Source organism: Chaetodon trifascialis, chromosome 1 (assembly GCF_039877785.1).
Source record: "Chaetodon trifascialis isolate fChaTrf1 chromosome 1, fChaTrf1.hap1, whole genome shotgun sequence".
In the NCBI taxonomy this organism is placed as follows: Eukaryota; Metazoa; Chordata; class Actinopteri; order Chaetodontiformes; family Chaetodontidae; genus Chaetodon; species Chaetodon trifascialis.
Genome location: NC_092056.1, coordinates 20,562,783 through 20,582,446, shown reverse-complemented (window position 1 = coordinate 20,582,446; position 19,664 = coordinate 20,562,783). Strand labels below are relative to the sequence as shown.

Below are 19,664 nucleotides of genomic sequence, written 5' to 3'. Positions count from 1 at the left end.
TTGTGCACCAGCGGCTCATCCTCCTGCTCTTTGTGTTTACCATATTTGATTAAAAGCATTTTTTCCCCTTCGGGCTCTCTTGCTAACCTTCAGCTGCTGTCCCTCCTGCTGTCTATCTGCTGAGCAGACTGCTAAAAAAGAGAAATGGGAGAGGGGGAGCGATCAGAGAATATTGCTCCGTCAGTGCATTAGGCGGTTATCCTCTCTGCTGAGTGTGCTGGGATGAAGATCCTGTTCCAAGCCAAGCTTTACCCCTGTCATCATCACTTGGGTTCACGACGGTTCAGTGCCTCTCACTCATGGAAATGACACCAAGCTCACGCCACAGCTGACAGAGTAAACAGATCTCGTTTCGATTCAGTGCAGCATCGGTTATTGCTCTGTTTCTTTGAGTTTTACTGGATGTTCAGGCAACATGCTGTAAATGAAGTGCAGTTTACCACCATACGCAGTAAGCTGACTTAAGCTGCAGTACATACAGACATATATATGTATTGTCTGTGTCTGTGTGTTTGATTGTATCTTTATGTCTTTGGTCTTTAAGATTTCTCCCAGAGACGCTCCTGAAAAATGTTCTTGAAGGTGCAGTGTTTCATGTTTTGTTGTACAACCTGTTTTGTATTTGTTTTGTATTTTTGAAAATAATCTTGAATTTACAAAGTGTAAAAGGTAAAGGAGTCTTCATACCTTGTGTTTATGTATTTGTTCAGCGTGTTTGCTTGACTGCCTAGTTATTAATGACTGAGGTCCAATCTGTCAGTCACGTCTGGATTTGATTCCCTCTCAGACTTATTACACATGTATCTACACACTGTAAAATCATCATGGTGATTGGCAGTGAGAGATGGCCGAATCCCAGCTCACTGGACTTGAAGGTGGTGGCTTCAAAAGGTGCTCGTGTGCGTCACTTCAATAAAACCTTTCACCAGCTGGGGGCTGAGACATATTCCCAGTCATGAATCCACTGCTGTCAGTGCTCCAGTGAAGTGATGTGATGAATAAAAAGAAGCTGACCTGCAGCCTCTTTCTTCTTTACTGAATTTTAAAAGTGTACATTTATTGTTTTAACATTTTAGAAAAGATATTTTCAACAGCGCATAACATTCAAAGAGCCTAAACTCTGGCTAACCAAGAGGGAAGTGAGCAGATATTTGTGTTGAGTGCTTCACTGGTCATGAGTCGCGTCAGACTCGCCCTGTGACTGAAAACAGAAACCAGTGCTTTGTACTAGAAAATACAGCCACAAGTAAATATAAGTCACACTTCCTAGTTTAGTTAGCAACGATGTGATCTATGAAATCTACTCTGTTTTGTCTGATTGCAAAAATGCTGCTCAGCATAAGGGAACATGAGATTAATCCATGTACGATGGAAATTCATTTAACTTCATATGAAAACAGACGTACTTTGATTGTGTCTGCCTAAAACGACACAGCTTAAAATCTTTTTTTTTTTCAGACCATTTATTTGTGTTTGTGCTCTGTAGGTCATTTTCATGGTAGCCCTGTCACAGCAGGCCTTTAATTCTGACTGTTTGAAGTGCCATGATGTCATTGCAGCGCGTCAGCATACAAACCACCGCGGCCTTGAAATGCAGTGCAGCTTGTAATCACACCTGTGCTTTCCCTGCCAGGCATGACTGCACAGCGAAAAACAAAGCTAAGAGCAAAGACTGATGGAGCAGAGCCAGAAAGAATCACAATACAGGTTTTCCAATCCTGCAAAGTATATTGAATACAAATTGTATTATTGTATTAGTACATATTACTAAATGCGTTTACTCAAGGAAGTAAATTTTGAGGCTCTTGTACTGCAGGTCTGTTTGAGTATTTGCATTTCCTGTTGCTTTCTACTCCTACTCAACTACATTTCTGAAGCAAATGTTGTACTTTTTTACTAAACTACATTTCTTTGACACAATTACTTTTTAGGTTAATGAAAAATAAATACTCGTTTAAAAAATGCAACATATTGTTAGTGGTGGAAAGCAACAAAATACATTTACTGAAGTTCAATGCTTAAGTACATTTTTGGGGTACTTGTACTTTGAGCAAATCCATTTTATGCTACTTTATATACGTACTTTGCTACATTTCAGAGGGAAATATTGTACTTTTTACTCCATGACACAAACAGGATCTTTACTTTTACTGAAGCCAGTCATTTGAATACTCCTTCCACTGCAGACTGTCAAGGTTAAACTAATGTTGGATTGGTACTTTTCTTTAAGTTAAGAATCTGTGTGCTTATCATGAGAAGGCTGCTTTTGCATTGTCAGGGTTCATTCACGCTTTCCTTCACAATGAGCTCAACCTTTCTCGCCCCACAGACGCAGGGATTTGGCCTGAAGTGAAAACATGGAACACACAGTTGGTCAAACATCAACATCGAACATTTATTTCTCATTTTTTTTATTCTGAAAAATGCAGAGAAAAGACAGATGACTTTCCCTTAAGGTGAGAACTACATGTCAGGCAGTTCCTGAGGAAAAAACAAGACAAACAAGAAAACACTGCTCCAACTCTGCCTTCCCAGTGTTGTTATACAGAAAAGTGACCAAAAATATGCAAGACCCTCAATACATAGAAACCATGGATCCATTACTTTTATGTTACATATTTACAATATCATCACAAAATAAGTCCTATGATATGAATCCCATAAGAAGACATTTTTTAAGTCACATTCAACCAGTCCACTAGCACAGCCTGCTGGTCACATGATATACTGCAATCAAAAGTATGTCTGCACATACTACAGCATTTAGCCCAGAGCTGGAAAAAAACAAACTGGTCTACACATGTGGATCTCTTTTCACACACCACTACAGAAACATTGAAACAGGAACAGATGAGCTCTGTGACAACAGTGTAGCCTGATGAATCAAATTTTTAGATCTGTCAATGATTGCTGGGAAAACAGCCGTTGTAAGGCTGTAAATGTTCAAACATTACCAATGTGACTACATCCATTAGGTATTTTACATTGCCTGGTACACACACCGAATATTTCACTTTGGAATCATAAATAGTATGACAATAGCACTCATTTAACACCAATCTACACAGACTTTTGCTTGACTTTATAATACAACCACATTCTGCTGGAATAGTAAATCACAAGATGTACATGGAAGACAAATAATCACATGTATGAATAGATCCAGGCCTGCTGGTTTGCTCGATACCTTTGAACTTTGGATTTACAATCACTGTTAGTAGTGATGAGCAGTGTGTGCATGATGGTGCTACAGACCCCAAACAGGAAGGGCCATGCATTTAATACTCTGTCACCATCTGCAAAGGTATTTTCAAAGGAGCCTGGATCACAAAATTGGACTATGTATGACAATACTGAGGGATGAAAAGGACCCAGCGAGTCAATAAAAAGTGAGAACATGAACTCTAGTCCAATCACAAACACAACTGGCAAACCAGCGTGATCAGGCGATAAGAGCTGCACCTATTAACTTTTCCGTAAGAGGGAAAGGAGATCTCCTTGAAGAGGAGGGTAAACTTTTGCGCAGACAAACTGGAAATAATTTAATGCCAGTGGGTCAGCCAGTGATTTAATATCTTTCGCAATATTGTTTTTGACAAAATAATGTGAACATTACATGGAAACATCTTTCATCAATGAAGCAACTTAATCACAAACGTTGCAACAAAGGTGGGTCACGTTAAGTTGAACGCAATTTAGTGGCATCTGTCAGCTTTACGTGGTCGAGCATTCAGAGCTACTCAGACCTCCAGAGGGACAAAATCATTTCTGGCCACATTATAGTTGTAGAACTGCAAAATGACTGTGTCGAGAGAAATACTGTAAGAGGTCATGACAGGACAGCGTGGAAAACCTACTGTGCCGGGAAAAAGGAACAGCAGTTACAACGAACCAAAAAGGACATGATGGACACACAGCGGGTCCAGGACAGGTCTGAGAACACTGCGAACAGTATCAAACCTGACCCACATTTGTTGCCGTGTTTGCAATGGTGATTTGGTTACTTCCAAGTTTAATTCTTGGTCTATGGTTGGTACACAAGCCTCGAAAAGAATAAAAACAAAGCGTCAAGCTACCAAACGACACTAATAAAACAAATAATGAACATGACGTCAGAAGGCAGATTAGGAGGTTCATAGTTTATTAAAATTCTATATGGTTCAATCTAAATGAGTATAAAAAAAACAGTTGAAATCAATGCAAAATTCCTAAGCAAGTGTGAGTGTACAATGTATGATCCAGTGTACTCTACTCATTTCAAGTTTATGACAAGACAGCAATCTTCGACCCTGAAAGCAACTCAAAGGAGTATTTCTCAGAATAAAACAATGAACATGCCGCGTTTTGCCTGGCTACCTCTACCTGTCCTTTGATAAACCTCTGAGAATAAAGAAGCAAAGTGAATGTTTCAAATCTCCAGCGTGGCCCAGCCACCATGAGGTCCGTTTACAAATCAGATAATAAATACAGGCATCCAAATGGGCTACAACAGCAAATATCTTTGAAACTATTTTCCTCATGCATACACACAAGCATACGTCTGAGATTATGTACTTTCTAAACCCTCTTATCTACTCAACAGTTATTCTTTACAGTGCAACAGTATGGCAGCAAATGGATAGCCTAGCAGTGCTTTCATTAAAAAAAAAAGTAATGGAAAATAAAAATATATACAACATTATGGAAAAGCAGTAGTTTCATCTTTTGGTCCTGTGTCCGATACAGACAGAACTGCTTTTTGAAAATGCTTCCTCATATCAACAACAGTAGTTTCCACACGACTGTGTGGGGCTGCAGGGGGAAGAAAGTGGAACAAACGTTAGGATCTCAGCTGCGACTAATAGGCTGGCTGTGGGTGTACGCCCACATAACACAGTTTTACCATCAAATCTGAGCCTGCCTGGCCAAAGTTTGGTTTCCCCAAACATGATTAATAATGTTGACTTGAACAGAGACCGGGTCAAAAAATATATTGCGATAATGACCGTGGTAACGTTAAGTGGGAGTTTAAAAAACAAGACAGGATGCAGTTAACCACTTGCCTGAGGCCAGGAGAAAGCAATGCCACGGCCCAAATCAGGCCAGCAAATGTACAAATGACATTTTCCAATTTTCCTGACAGCCGAGGAAAAAGCACATGCATTCCTCCACGAAAGAAGGGATGAATTCCCCCAATAACACATGACTAATGTAAAGCATAGTACACATAAAATAAGTATGTGCTGTGTGAAATTTCACCACTTTCCTTTCAAAGCCACACACACAAGACAAGCTTGCTCTCATGTGTCAGCATGATGTGCCATCATGTGTATCGCGAATCATGGGTGGAGGTAAATTTGGTATTTTTAGTTAGATATTAAGCAGGAAGTCTTCAAATGTCAATACTGGTGTTATCTCTCATCAGTAACAAAGATGTTGAGGCTAAAACAAAAGTTCTGGTTGCAGCATGGGAGACAGAGGAGGTACAGGCTTTCTTTGCAAATGGACCTCTCACACGTTGCAGGCTGCTTATTGTAAATGAATCATTTTGCATGTTAAGGCCACACTTTTACATAAAATCTTTGGGTAATTCAACCCCCTCCCCTCCCCAAAAAAACAAACCTGACCCTTTACAGTCACAAATAGCTATTTGCATAAAGCATGTTGAAGCTGGCCTTGTAAAGCTTTGGGGTAGTGAAAATGCTGTGGCTGATCATCAGTTCCTCTGAGGAATGAATAAGTATCTCTCACCTTGTTACAACTGGGAACCTTCAGACCCTCCATGCGCGTAGCCCCCTTTAGATTTCATCTGGGCCTGAACAAGGTCCACCTACAAACAACAAGGGATAAACGGTAGTTGACTGAAAACTTATTTGCAACAGTCTGCTGTTTGAATATTGTGTAAAGAGGACATTAAACTTACTGATGCCAATCCCAGGCCCATGTCCCCCGAGCCTACATGTGTGGTGTGAACAAAGTTTGTTGGCTCTCCGATCATGGAGCGATCGATCCGTCGCCGCCGTTTCTGAAAATGAGCACCATAAAACATAAGTTGCTTTTTTTTTTTTAACTAAAGATCACTAATTTTGTCATCCTAAATATGCTTCAGTTAATATTACTAAACAGTGAGGATAGAGAAGAAGTAATCAGAGCCTAATCATCTCTGTGCTGTGAAGCTAAGACTGAGACAGAGGTCGACGGACAGACTGGCCAACTACAATGAGGCACAAGTGGTCCGTCACTGCCACAGTCATAAACCTTACTGAATCTAAGTGTCATGTCAGACAGTGGGATGTGGTTAGCTGGAGGCCCTGCCACTTTCTTGTCTACCTGTGATAAAATGAGGATGTAATATATATTTTGTCAGGCAAAACAAAACCACAGAATAGTGAGTCCTCGCTATTTTCTCAGCTAAGTGGATTTGCACACTGCTTTACACCAAAGAACACTCCGCTGTTTATTAACCTAGATTCTCTCTGAAGCATATTTCATATCAACTTCCACTTTAAACAAGGCAGTGGCATCAAAACTGAGTCAATCAATTTGCCTTCCATGTTAATCTCATACTCACAGGCTGTGGCTGCTCTGCAATGCAGCAGCTGAAGCAAACCCAAAACTCAGTCATTCTGAGGCTGACGGAGAAGCCACAGCAGTTTCCTCTCTCAGTTCAGACGTGTCTCTGCGTCTGTCTTCCTGTTCAGTGTCACCAGAGTCACAAACACACGCCGGAAACTGATGACTGACGCAGACCACTGGTTTGTCCTGGGTAAACTGTTGGCACGAGAGCTGTTTTCCCAACGCAGGGCAGCACACTCCTGTTAATGTGAAAGATAGAGAAAAACAAAAATCTCTATTTTTTTCCGTTGAATAGTGACATACTATGACAAATTAGTCATTACTGTCAAGGTTATTCATCATATCTAGACTATTTGTGTCAAGCAATTGCAGATTTGGATTAGAAACTTGTGGGCTCCTTCTTAAAGTGAAACATACTATCGTGTGCTTGACACTGGTTGATTTAGTAGCCAGTTTTGTGCTTTGCGTGCCACTGCTTTCACTTATGCAAGTCTCTCCTCAAGCAAGAGCTGAAGCTATTGAGGTCAAACCTATAGGCAGGGAGGCTCGTGTACATATAGCACTAAACATTTCGATTTCATATTCAAATGTACACAAATTTTAATGTACATATCAGGTATTCTGACTTTGTCATGCAGAGTAATAAGTTGTACAGCGTGAAATCTGAAATCTAAAGAAATAGGTTATACAAATGCAAATATTTGTGCATTGTGTAGACTGCTGTAAAAGGCTTTAGTTGAAATCTCAAAATGGAAGAAACTGGGTCAGCATGTACTGTGTGTTTCAACACGGGATCGTGAGCAGCTATAAAACACAGGTTGTCCATGTGATCAATAGGTTTCACATTTCCCTTTATAGGTCATCTCCTGTGGTAAACAACACTGCATTTGATTATAACCTTGGGCTTTCATGGTCACTGATCAGCAGATGTTCATGCTCATCACGCTGTTGTTCACACTGTAGCCTTGATAAGATATCCATTTTAATTAATATCTCCCTGGAGCTGAAATCACCTAGAGGCTTATTCCACTAATGAGTCAGAAAAGCAAATGTATTGAGCATTTCAAACTATTAAAATATGACAACACAGCGGCAGGATGAGCCATTCTGAGATGTGTTCTGCCATTATTGCGGTTAGACAGGAGGTGACAAGAGGATCAAGTGTTCTCCCGAAACCAAAGAGCTCGCTGACAAAGTGGATTTCCTAATTTGTAACTCTGACTGACATTACACATCGCTGACACTCGACTGTTAATGTGCACTTCGTACAGGTGTACCATATCAGGCGGCAGAGAGTGAGTGACAGAGGTGGTTAATGTTGATCTTAATGACTGTTGAAATCCTTAAAGGGATTAGTTACTCTTCCTTTGAGCTGGCCTCACACGAATGTAATCAGTATTTACAAACAAATGATCGTTATGTAACTTCGCACCGCTGCGGCAAAACCTCTTCATACGGCGAGTCCGAGCTAAAATCACGACTGGCGCGATTCAATCGACTCACTGGTGATGCCATTTCAGTTTCAGACGTGATTTAAACTGAATTGCTTCAGTATCGCGGTGTCGTTGCCTGAAGCGCACCAGCGTTAGCTTTATCACCTGCTAACAGAGTTAGCTCAGAAGCTAACGTTCGCGAGCTCGCTAATTGCAGTGGGTCGGTTTTTTCCTCCACTGACAGCTAGCTAACCAGGCTAACCGAGCCCCTTTTCGACAGCGTGACTTAAATACTCACCAAAAACGAACTGCGAAACAAATGAATGTTCGTGTAACTGTTTAGCGGTTATACAATAAACCTGTTTCTAAGAGTTGTAATAATTTTAAGTGAATAAACTTACCAGATTGGGGCCGCTTTGCCGGAGTAAAAAAACGATCGACTCAACGCCAAAGAATGCAAAAAAAACCAGGAACTGACCTCGACGATTACGTCAACCAACTTCCGCTACAGAGTGTGACTGCTTCCGTGTTGTCCCACGTTTTCACAGGAGATAAGAGGTGAACCTTGATTAAAGTTGCTCTTAAATCCTCAAGATGAGACCATTAACGGACGAAGAGACGAAAACGATGTTCGAGAAGCTTTCTAAATAGTAAGTGGACTTTAAAGGCATTTAGCTTGTCTGCCGAGATTCAAATGATACCAAACATGTTAGCATCATCGCTAGCTTACGCGTGTGAGCCATGTCTTTTCTCCCACAACAGCATCGGTGAAAACATAAAACTTCTCGTGGACCGACCGGACGGTACCTACTGTTTTAGGCTGCAGAATGACCGTGTGTACTACATGAGGTAAACCAGCACAGGATAAATTAACATACATCATTTTTCTCATAATCTGTCAGTACTTGTACGTCTGAGAAACTCTCGTAATCATCGTTTTCTGTCCACAGCGAGAAAATTCTGAAGTTGGCAACAAACATTTCCCGGGACAAGCTCGTGTCAGTGGGAACATGTTTTGGAAAGTTCACAAAGACCAATAAGTTCCGCCTTCACATCACAGCTTTGGATTTCCTGGCGCCCTATGCAAAGGTGACTATGGGTGCTTCTCATGTTTTTAATTTTTATCTTTGCTTCCATCATTCGCATCCTCTCCTCTCTTCTTGGCTCCCACCATAAATATATGGTGAAGTGACTCAGAGCCCCTGTTTGAATTGATGTCAGACTGGCATATATGACACTTCTAAGTGGCACGTCACACTGGTAGATGCCACTTTGCACTTGTATAGACTGCTTTTCACTGACACATGCCAATCAATCAATTTCAGAGATTTTTGTCAATGTATGCTTGTTCTGAATTTGAACTTGTTCTCTGCAAGTGTCCCAAAATTGGCAACTTTGTCAACCAAGACTTAAATCTATTAAATAGCGAAAACTGACCAGCTGCTATAGAAAGAGCGGGTCCAGGGCGAGACCCGCAGACACGCATGTCCTCTTGAGTTCATTCACTCAGCCAAGCACCTTACAGCGGCTGCCTATTGATTATTTGGATATTTTTGAAGCAGTCCTAAAGTTGTTGGATAATTAGTCAATAAAATGTCAACAAGAAAACTGCTTTGCTTCTAGGATATTCTACAATGGGATATGTTAATATAAATAACTTATATTGCTGTTTCTTGTATGCTGTGTTGAATATGCAGGTACGATATTATCCTGGAATTGCAATGTTGCTTCTTTTTGGCCATGATCACAGTGAAGATTTGTTATTGTGACACTGTGTAGATCATTTACAGGGGAAAAGCTCATATTTATGCATACAAACTGCCCTGTCTTCATCGTTAAATCATTTCATCTCTGCCGGTGAGATTAACAATAAATCAAAGCTCTTCTGTCATGTGTTCAGTTCAAGGTGTGGGTGAAACCTGGAGCAGAGCAGTCTTTCCTCTATGGGAACCATGTGCTAAAATCTGGGCTCGGGAGAATCACAGAGAACACCATGCAGTATCAGGGAGTGGTGGTCTACTCCATGGCCGATGTGCCCCTGGTGAGTTTTGTAACGATGCTGCTTTGCTCACATGGGATGTTTGACACACTTCACACAGCATACTCAGCACTGAGATGTTAGAGGAGCTGTGGCGTGGCTTGCAGTTGTATGTCTTCACAACAGTTCCTGATATATCTACACATACTTTATGTAGCTAAAAGTCAGAACGCCACGTTTGTCTAACTTGAGATCATATGACCAACAGATTGTGATTTGTACTTGTTCACTGGGGGAATATCTGAACCAATGACTTGCTATTTGTTATTTCTCAGGGTTTTGGTGTGGCTGCCAAGTCCACCCAGGAGTGTCGGCGAGTGGACCCCATGTCCATTGTAGTGTTCCACCAGGCCGATGTGGGAGAGTTCATTAGGAATGAAGACACATTAACATAAAGATGCATCAACAAATGGACTGTCAGATGCCCCCCCCCCCCTTTTTAAAAAAACAAGTTTCACACACAGCAACATTCACTGAAATTCACAACGAGAACGGCTGCTGTTTTCTTTTCTCAGAAGTGGTTGGATGAAAGTGGTTCAAGGCCACCTTAACAGCAGATGTTACAACTGCTCAGATTTCCAGTGCAGCGCAGGGACTGAAACAAAGACTCGACTCACTTTGAGATACTGCTTATCTACTATCAGCAGGATTCCCTCATCAAAGCGCCTCCTGATACCTTCGGTCTGGCTTTCAAGTCAGATCTCATCTAAATGAAGGAGAATGCTGTTCTGTGCATTTCTCTTCTGTAAATGTCATCTTTCAAATAAATCTAATGTCTTTGTATATATCTGAGTTTTTGCGAGCTTGCCTCTCTCTCTCTCCATATATATAGATATATAAAAGGTTGCCAGTGAAAATGCATACTGGACACCATTAAAGACTTTGCAACAAAGAGACGACTAATCTTGCAAACTGAACCATGAAAATTTATTGAATTAGAAATTGTCATGACAACTCAAATTGTAAACACGATTGCAGTAATGCAGAAAAGACTGTACTGAACAAGAGGTACAGCTCATATTCCTCCAAAAAAAACCTCAAAACAAAACCCAACCTTGGTTGCATAACAGAAATGAATGCGTGTCCAGGCCTCATGAACGTCTCATACCATGTTTAACTTCTTCATTGTTCTCCATCTGTCCTTCAGGTTGACATTTGTCCGGCTGTTGAAGCTGTAATATGCCTTTATCTGACTCCAGTTGCCTTCTCCAAATTTTTTGACCCCTTCTTTCAGCTTCTGTGTCTCGCTCTCAGTCCACCTCTGCAAAACAAAATGAATACGAGGTTATGCAGTTCTCTGTTGCTCTGACACAGCAGCCTAAAACAGACAACGCCCTGCTTTGGTCTGTCAGTGTTGCATGATAACACAGCCGACTAAATTGAGACATGCGCTTGTGTGGTTCTTTAATGAGCTGTTTGAATGATCAAGACATCTCAGAGTTGCAAGCTGACAGCAAACCAATCTATCTGATGAAGAGAAGGGACCAAATTCATGCTATCCTTTTTACATCAATGTTTGCAGACTGAGATACCCCCAATTTTGAAACTTTCCTGTCAGAATGTAATGCACAACAACAGATTTTACATTTCAGTGCTACAAAAGCCAGTCCTGCTACACTTACCCTCTTCTTGTGGCCTGAGTTTGAAATGGTGCTCTCGTTGTGTGATCCTTTGGGGAAAACAGAGGATGTATTACCTCATGAATGAGAAACTGCAACTAGATTAACAAAAGATCAATCAGATGCAGATATGAAAATATTACCTCTATTCTTTCTGGAGGTGAAATACGACTCTTCATCGCTCCATGTATCCTTACTCTCCCTTGCATTAGCGACAAGCTGTTTCCTGTGAACAAGAGCAGCGTTTCTTTTCATGTTTCATAACAACTGATGAACAGCTGTGAAACCAGTATGAAATTATTATAATTAAGTCATCAATATGTGCAACTTTTGTTAGACTTTGACACCCAAATGAATGCTGGGAGGGAAACAAATACATGTCAGCCTTGTGTTTTGAAAATGTGGCATGAATTATCTTCAAGGCTCGGTGAACAGGTGAATTTTCATTCTTTAAGAATTTTTGCACGTTCTGCTAGAATTCAGCCTCAGCCAGCGCTGCTGATGAAATCTTCACTAACCATTTTGAATTTGAAGGACCTTTGTCTCGAGCAGAGTCCCTGCGAGGGGTGGAGCTCGTTCGGGGGACTGGTTGACGAGGGAACACACTGGGTGAGCTGTCCAATGAAGAGTCTGTGATGTGGACGTCATCTGTATTACCTGCATCCCTGCACAAACACATTAAATTTGTCAGTCTTTGAATTTGAAACTAACTCAGTGACATCAAATGAATGTTGTATTTGGACTTGCTTGCTGAGAGGATCGCTGTCCTGTTCATGTGGATTCTGCACTGGGGTTCTGAAGGGAGCCAGAGACTCCTGTGGGACATCCTCACTGTCTGATGACAACTGCCTTGAGTTGGTGGGGCTTCTGCGTGATGAGAATTGAGACTCTGTCAAGCACTGTCCTGAAAAGTACAGGTCTGTTTTGACTTAAATCATGTTTTGCTCTTGTCTGTCAAGGTAATTGCACAATGTGTATTTGAACAGTACACAAGTTCTTTCCAGATCCCTTAAAGTGGATCCACATGTGAATTACAACTAACAGAAGGAGCAGTACTGATGAGCTAAGGATACAGTGAAAACATCATTGGCTATCAGTGATGTTTAGAATAAACTGAACATTTTATTACTAATCATGCACAACCTTTAACTTCTGTATGGACACAAGACGTCAAAATACTGTCAGGTCTGCTCACCATTGTGTACTTGATGTCCCCAGATAACCATAAACTTTGGAGTAGACGACCTCTTACTATTAGACCATCCAGTTAAGGTGGCATTTCTCAAAAACAAAGGCAAATACTAATGGGGTGTTTCAACTGGAACAAGGGATTCAGTTTAGTTCCTGTGTCAAAAAAGAGATTTTCAATCCATCATCACTGTGTCACTCATGTTGTGGAAACACAAACAACAATGCACAAAAGGTTTACTTTTGTGTATAGTTTAGTTCCTTTAATCCCTCTGGTTCCATAGTTCCTCAAAGGTTTTAGTTGGACAGAGCGTTCACATTGAGACTTGTTGTTGGGATCAAAAAGCACACAAACTTCTTCAGCACCTTAAAAGCATTTCTAGTTTTGGAAAGATTTCTGTGGTTGAAAATGACCACAAAAAGGGCTGTTAGAATCCACAAGAGACCATGCTATTCTTTAAACTCCTAATTGACCGAGTGGCTTTGACAGACAGACACTGCACTGGGCTCACATGGCTTAATATTTGACAGCCCTACGTGAGGTGACACAGTGTGGACTTACCTGTGGAGTGGGCTGTTGGACTGGTTATGGAGTTTTTCCACACACATTTCCCTGCTGGCCACAGAGCCAGGACGGTCCTCCTCACTGTCTGCTGACCACTCTGCCACACTAGCTGTGATGCTGCATAACAAAACAAGCAGTTTTCAGTGCTGCACACTCACTGAGCAACACAGGACCACAAGCAGCTGACTCATGAAATGTGTTGGGAAAAAAAAAACTTGGAACATACTTTCAGGAAAAATACAAAAATCAACATAATTCACATAAACACAGTCCAGGGAAAATTTATTTTTTTCCTTATTACCTATATTAATAAACTTAACTGTCTCCAGAATTGGCCACAAAATACAACTAAACGATCAGTCTGGAGCCCTGACATTTATTTATTTTCCTGTTTAATGATTTTTTTTCTTTTAAATGTGTGAGATGAAAGATGGGCGGCACGGTGGGGCAGCAGGTAGTGCGCGTGCCTCACAGCAAGAAGGTCGCCGGTACAATCCCCGGGCGGGGCCTTTCTGTGTGAAGTTTGCATGTTCTCTCCGGGTACTCCGGCTTCCTCCCACAGACCAAAAACATGCTCATTAGGTTGAATGGTGACTCTAAAATTGCCCCTAGGTGTGAGTGTGAGTGTGAATGATTGTTTGTCTTGTGTGTTGCCCTGCGATCGGCTGGCGACCGGTCCAGGGTGTACCCCGCCTCTCGCCCGTTGACAGCTGGGATAGGCTCCAGCCCCCCCGCAACCCCGAAAGGGATAGTCGGTATAGAAAATGCATGGATGGATGGATGGAGATGAAAGACCACTGACCACGTCATTTTTAATAAATATCTGCAATGGTATTCTGATTGCCTTTTAATCTTGAACCTCAGCTCATGTGTCAAATGACAGAAATATTCTATGTTTGCCTTGTAAGACGTGATTTCCAAAAATAGCCAAAAAGTACATTTCTTAAAAACAATAAAATAAAATAAAAATTTTACCTGCTGCAAATTTTGCTGGTGCGTCTGAGGCGTTTCGGTGTGGGCATGGCAACCTCACTGTCAGTTGCTGGGCTCTGCTGGCTTTTTTTACTCGGCACAGTTGCTGGCTGTGGTGGCTCTTCTGTTCTGACTTCAGTCTCCAGCTCCTGAGAAGCTGCCGTGCACTGCGAGCTCCCCTGGCTGTCCGGCTCCACCACCAGTCGTGCCACAGTGTAAAGCTGCCTGTTCCTCAGCACCAAGGGCGTCTTTGAGAGTGAGCCTGCCGGTGTTTGAGGAGCAACATCTGTTTGTGGTGGTTGGTCTGCCGGGGAAGCCTCCATGGGGCTGCCCGAGTCCCTCTGAAATAACTCATCCTGCTCTGAGTCCTTTATGGTAGTAGGCGAGAGGGGTAGGGAAACCTCTTTTTTTGCCTGCTCCTCTTGCTCAACTTCTTCCTCCAGCTGAGCAAATGTTTTCTCATCTGAATTGGCAGCCAAAGCCTTGTAGGCTGCTTCCAGCCTGCTCCTCTGGATCATTTTATGTTTACTGGAAGATAAGGTAGAGACAAAAAGAAGAGATCAGGGTACTTAGACCAGAGAAGAAGACCTTGGAACAGGAAAGGTTCCCACGAAATTGTAATGGAAACATTCCAGCCTGGAGACTTGAAAAACTACTTGGATAAGAAAGGGCCTACCATAGTACAAACTGGACGATGCTTATTTGTGGACTAGAGGATGGACTGGGTTCGTCTTGCTCATCGGAATCAGCTGCCTCGTCGTCTGGCTCCATTAGTCTTTTATCAATAAACATTTTTGCAGCCTGTTACATATACATAAAAAAGAAACAAAAATGTATAAAGGCATGTACTTCACCAACAAATCAGTGTTGTATCTGTGGATCGGCTGAGGAAAAGCCAAGCTCATCATGGACAAGGCTTTCTTATTCAACCCACTTGAAAAGGTTTTCAAAGTCCTAAACGAGACAGTTCACCCCAAAATCAAAAATACATTTTTTCTTTCTTACCTGTTTTGTGGTTTGTCCATCTAGATTTTTTTAGTGTGAGTTGCCGTGTTCTGGAGATAGTGGCTGTTTGCCTTCTCTCAAATGCAATAGAACTGGATGGTACTTGGCTTGTGTTGCTTAAAGCGCCAAAAATATGATAGATAGGTGCTTCAATCTGCTGAATGCCATCTAACTCCATTATATTCAAGCAAGTGAAGACATCTCTACAGCAGAGATCTCCAGAACCCAGTAACTCACGCTAAAACAATGTAAATGGATAAACAGCACTACAGCTAAAAGAAAGAAAAAAGAAAGCGTTTCTGAGTTGGGGTGAACTGTCCCTTTAAAAGGACTCACAATAAGTTAACGCCGTAATTGCTTATGCTTCTAAAAGCCTTTTGTCACAATCTGAAAATCATTGCTGTCGACAAATCACCATCAAAAGGGCAATAAAATCTGATCTCAAGATTTTTAATATTCAATCATTAATGTCCACGTGCAGCTGAAAGACCTCATGACGAAATCTACAAAAATAAATAAATAGATTAATTCATTTAAAAAAGAAATGTTTCAATGCAATGAGCCTTAATCGCGTGCTCAATAAATAGAACGCACCCTGTGGAGAAAGGGGACATTGCATGGGCAGAGCCTCTGGCAAAAGGTCAGCATCTCCACCTTGAACCGTCTGAAGTCCATTTGCTGGATAAGTTCATGAGCTTTACTCTTCTGTCTGATGAGTCCCATGAATATGGCTTTCTACAGAGAACACAGACATTTAACAATGTGAAGCATGTAGCACACAAACATTAACAATTGCTGGAGTGGACACTCGCACACACACACACACACACACACACACAGAAGGTGTGGAGGACCCAGGATGACAATCCATTAACCATGAAGGTAACCAGAACAGAACCAGCGAGTTAAACTGGTTCTTTAGGAGGCTGCTGCTCACTAACCCTCCAGCTACTCCAGTGTCTGCCCTCTCCAACTCTTCTCTAACATTTTCCAACCAGTGTTTCCTTTCTACAGCCCCCAACATCAGATATGCTGACCATCATGGGCTAATGACGTTAGAAAAGGAGGAGAGAAGACTCCTTCCCAGCAGATCAGCAGACTGTGCAACAGTCAGGGAAGAGGTGTGCTGCTCAGCTGCAAGCATTAAACTTTACCCACAATGGACATTTTGAATCTGCACAGAAAATAGCATATGCCACTTATGTCTGCTGCCCTCTGCAGCAAGTAAACCAAAAGCATTGTGAACAACGTGGACTAAAAACACATATTTCTCATGGCCTGTAGTACAGCAGTGCACTTGATAGTTTTCCCACCCTTGCTGGTACGTAACAAGAGGCATGTCCAAATGCAACAGATGATGAAATGTGATGCAGAAAGTCCAGTTCCAACACTGCATGTTCACTTAGCAGTGAAAGTACACTTCTAATTTATCAACACTTTTATGAATTGTAATATTGCCATATGAATAACTATGATTCATTACAGACCATTTTTGCTTTTTCTCCAACAATGAGCAAGACCAATGACTATATGAATGCAGTCACCAAGAATTAAATGCTTATTGATTCACTGAAATGATGGATTGGTTACTGAGTAAGCACACACTGCTTGAGTTACTGAACTCACCTTGCCAACCATTGCTTTGGGAAAGTGTTTATTCAGCACCTCTTTCGCTTTGTCAAACTTGTTGTTCTTAATGAAAATCACCACGATCTAGAGACAAAAAAATATGTTAAATCAAATCTGATGAAAATTGAAAGCAAGTATATTTAAACAAGTCCAGCCTTTTTCTTTATTCGGTGCACAGGTGTGATGATGTATTCATCCTTCACTGGACAGGGTGAGCTGTGCATGCATGCAGACACACACAGTGGGTGCAGCATTTGTATCATATTTGACTTCTGATTAATGGGGCTATTTGTTTATCCTCCTGTCAGCAGATGTCACAGTTGAAGAACCAATGCAGAATGTGATTGTAAACACTAAAAAAACAGCATGACACATAATTTAAAAAAGCACTTACCATCTCTTTAAGTGAAGTGCATACACTCTCGAAATCCTGCTCTGGAATACTTAATTCCTGGCTAATATGTTCCAGTAACATTAAGGCTGATTCCAGGGGACTTACTGATTGGTCAGACTGAAATGACACATCTGTGGACAAGACGAAGCGATATTCATGGTCACAATATGAGGTAGGTAGGATTGGATGTATGCTCAACTACTGATTTAGGGGAAAAAGAACCCTTGAATTTAGTTCTACAGTCAGGTTGCAAGGATAAACTTGTATCATTTCACATCACACTGTATTGGAAATGCATCCCAATGCGACATTACCAAAATATATTCAATTAACTGAAAATGCTGTGAAATCACCCATTTTTAACAGGGTTAAACAGGGGTGCATTCAAGGTTTTCTACTTTGCACAGATGAAATTGTACACATAAATGCAGCTTGACTAAATCCGCAATAATACACTAAGATACTGAGATATGCCATGATGACTGAATTAATGTGGATCTCACCAGGGTTTTCACCCTCATTTATCCGGGTGAGGAACTGCAGCACTTGAAACTTTTTGTGAATAGCATCATTGGTCTCAAGAGGATAAACTATGATACCTGTAACAAGACAACAAATGATGAGCTTCAGATTTCTCCTAAAAACAGATGTTCTTACAGTCAGTAAATAGGTTACTTCACACGCTTTGCACTCTGGTCTTCATGCTGGACAATGCTCTCACCCTTTTAGAGACACCTCAAATCACACGGTGACAGAAAGTGTTGAACACCTTAGTGTAACCGTCTGAAATACAGTGTTTAAAAACAAAGCGGTAAAGGACACAAACAGTTCGCCTTAAAAAACAAACAATTAGATGTTAAACGCGTAAACATTGCAATTTCCAGGCCACTCGCTAAAAAACAAAACAAAACACTGATCACACTAAGACACACAGGTGAGATTTATGCTTTATTGGAAGTGTTTTATACAATATTATTCAGTTTTGCAAAAAGAGAAACCTAGAGGATGAGGAGTAACTAACGTGGGGACTGGTTAATCATCCCCCCGTTAAAATGCAGCGCATAGCCGCCTCCCGGAGCCTCTCTGTGGGACCTTCAGGGACGGAGTAACGTTAACTGAGACAGTGGCGAACGGTGCTCGGGCTAAGCTAACCTAAATTATCCATCTATAGGAGAATGCTGTCGATGACGAGCACGAGGCACAATTAAAAACTGGCCATTAAGACATTTTAGGAGAGCTGACGTGCAATAAATAAAACAGTCTGGTAACTCCAAAGTTGGTGTGGCACATTAATGTTAGCTTGGCGGGTAAGAAGTGAAGAAGTGTAAGGCGGTTTGTACTTACGGTTAAGTACATTTGTTATGGCATCAAAGTCCGCGTATTGCTCATTTTGAAAAAACCTTAGCGCCAGAGACAAATAATAATCCACCACCCAGCGGTTAACTATAGAGTCTACGTCAGTTTGGGAACTGTTTACAGTTTCCCGTGCCGCCATGTTCACAACACGTCTTTTTTTTTTTCTTCTTCTTCTTCCCCTATATAGGTCATCAACGGAAGCGGAGGGACTTAATTTCTCGGTTAGGCGGCGCCGGCGTTCCGCTAAGACCAGCGCTACTCTGATTGGCTAGTATTCGTTGCCGTCGATAGTTTGGTTGGTTAGAGTTTGCTAAATTAGCCAATCAGAGGCAGAGTGGGGGCGGGTCTTCATGGAATACGAATGAGGATAGAATAAGCAGAGAAAAGGTATGACAGAGAGAGGTGACGAAGCACACTCGAGACCTGCCGATCCAACTGAACATTTATAGTACTGTAGTATTTCGTATAATAGAGAAATAAGTTAAGTTCAAAGTCATGTTTCTTTTTGTGTTCATTGGCCATCTCATGCCACAGAAAACATGATACTGCCACCTACAGGATTGAGAGGACTATCCTCAGAGGACCTGCTTTTACTCCACTTGTGATTTTCATGTACTTTTTGTGACAGGTATTTCAATCATAGTCTCTTTCTTGAGATGGATGCTGCATTTTGTTAGTGTGCTGACATTTGAACCGCTAATTATGCATTTTGCTACTGATTTGCTTAGGAGGGCATCTGCGTCACATTTGGGTCCGGAAATCTTTCACTTCTCCTTCACTAGATCTTTTTTGTCTTTGATGCTGCAGCAATACTTTTCCCCAGTTCCCCAATTTCAGTTCATCTCTTCTCCGTCTTGTTGTTTCTAACCTTACTGACACACCCGCCAAGCTTTGATCTTTTCTGAAATCC

General features: G+C 41.4%; 3 protein-coding genes across 4 annotated transcripts; 1 reads left to right on the top strand and 2 right to left on the bottom strand.

Moving 5' to 3' along the window:
- Positions 1–2,370: 2,370 nt before the first annotated feature.
- cdc42se2 (CDC42 small effector 2) lies at positions 2,371–8,474 on the bottom strand. 2 transcript variants are annotated; one of them, XM_070965476.1, is made up of 5 exons: positions 8,386–8,474; positions 6,551–6,791; positions 5,903–6,004; positions 5,731–5,809; positions 2,371–4,791 (listed from the first exon to the last, which is right to left on the bottom strand). In XM_070965476.1, the coding sequence occupies exons 2-4, from the start codon at positions 6,602–6,604 to the stop codon at positions 5,735–5,737; spliced, it is 231 nt and encodes a 76-aa protein (XP_070821577.1). In that variant the 5' UTR covers positions 6,605–6,791; positions 8,386–8,474; the 3' UTR covers positions 2,371–4,791; positions 5,731–5,734. The 2 variants fall into 2 exon arrangements, with proteins under 2 accessions (XP_070821577.1, XP_070821585.1); XM_070965484.1 differs by having other exon boundaries at positions 6,551–6,794; positions 8,386–8,441.
- Positions 8,475–8,495: 21 nt separating this feature from the next.
- nip7 (NIP7 nucleolar pre-rRNA processing protein) lies at positions 8,496–10,811 on the top strand. The gene is made up of 5 exons (XM_070965453.1): positions 8,496–8,638; positions 8,751–8,837; positions 8,939–9,077; positions 9,889–10,029; positions 10,302–10,811. The coding sequence occupies exons 1-5, from the start codon at positions 8,583–8,585 to the stop codon at positions 10,419–10,421; spliced, it is 543 nt and encodes a 180-aa protein (XP_070821554.1). The 5' UTR covers positions 8,496–8,582; the 3' UTR covers positions 10,422–10,811.
- Positions 10,812–10,927: 116 nt separating this feature from the next.
- terfa (telomeric repeat binding factor a) lies at positions 10,928–18,944 on the bottom strand. The gene is made up of 13 exons (XM_070961263.1): positions 18,743–18,944; positions 17,902–17,997; positions 17,399–17,529; positions 17,002–17,088; positions 15,970–16,110; positions 15,047–15,171; positions 14,374–14,898; positions 13,396–13,515; positions 12,393–12,512; positions 12,164–12,310; positions 11,789–11,871; positions 11,649–11,695; positions 10,928–11,287 (listed from the first exon to the last, which is right to left on the bottom strand). Exons 1-13 carry the CDS (start codon positions 18,891–18,893, stop codon positions 11,129–11,131), a joined length of 1,932 nt encoding a protein of 643 aa, XP_070817364.1. The 5' UTR covers positions 18,894–18,944; the 3' UTR covers positions 10,928–11,128.
- Between the last annotated feature and the right edge of the window lie 720 nt (positions 18,945–19,664).

Bases quoted from the DNA above. Each gene is read 5' to 3' on its own strand.
- cdc42se2 (XM_070965476.1), bottom strand. From the start codon at position 6,604: ATGACTGAGTTTTGGGTTTGCTTCAGCTGCTGCATTGCAGAGCAGCCA. The intron at 6,005-6,550 runs GTGAGTATGAGA...GCTCATTTTCAG, and splicing joins TTGCAGAGCAGCCACAGCCT to AAACGGCGGCGACGGATCGA. The intron at 5,810-5,902 runs GTAAGTTTAATG...TGTTGTTTGTAG, and splicing joins TGGGCCTGGGATTGGCATCA to GTGGACCTTGTTCAGGCCCA.
- nip7 (XM_070965453.1), top strand. From the start codon at position 8,583: ATGAGACCATTAACGGACGAAGAGACGAAAACGATGTTCGAGAAGCTT. The intron at 8,838-8,938 runs GTAAACCAGCAC...TTCTGTCCACAG, and splicing joins GACCGTGTGTACTACATGAG to CGAGAAAATTCTGAAGTTGG. The intron at 10,030-10,301 runs GTGAGTTTTGTA...GTTATTTCTCAG, and splicing joins CCATGGCCGATGTGCCCCTG to GGTTTTGGTGTGGCTGCCAA.
- terfa (XM_070961263.1), bottom strand. From the start codon at position 18,893: ATGGCGGCACGGGAAACTGTAAACAGTTCCCAAACTGACGTAGACTCT. The intron at 12,311-12,392 runs GCAAGTCCAAAT...GTGTTTGTGCAG, and splicing joins GACAGCGATCCTCTCAGCAA to GGATGCAGGTAATACAGATG. The intron at 11,872-12,163 runs GTTAGTGAAGAT...TCTTGTTCACAG, and splicing joins GGTCCTTCAAATTCAAAATG to GAAACAGCTTGTCGCTAATG.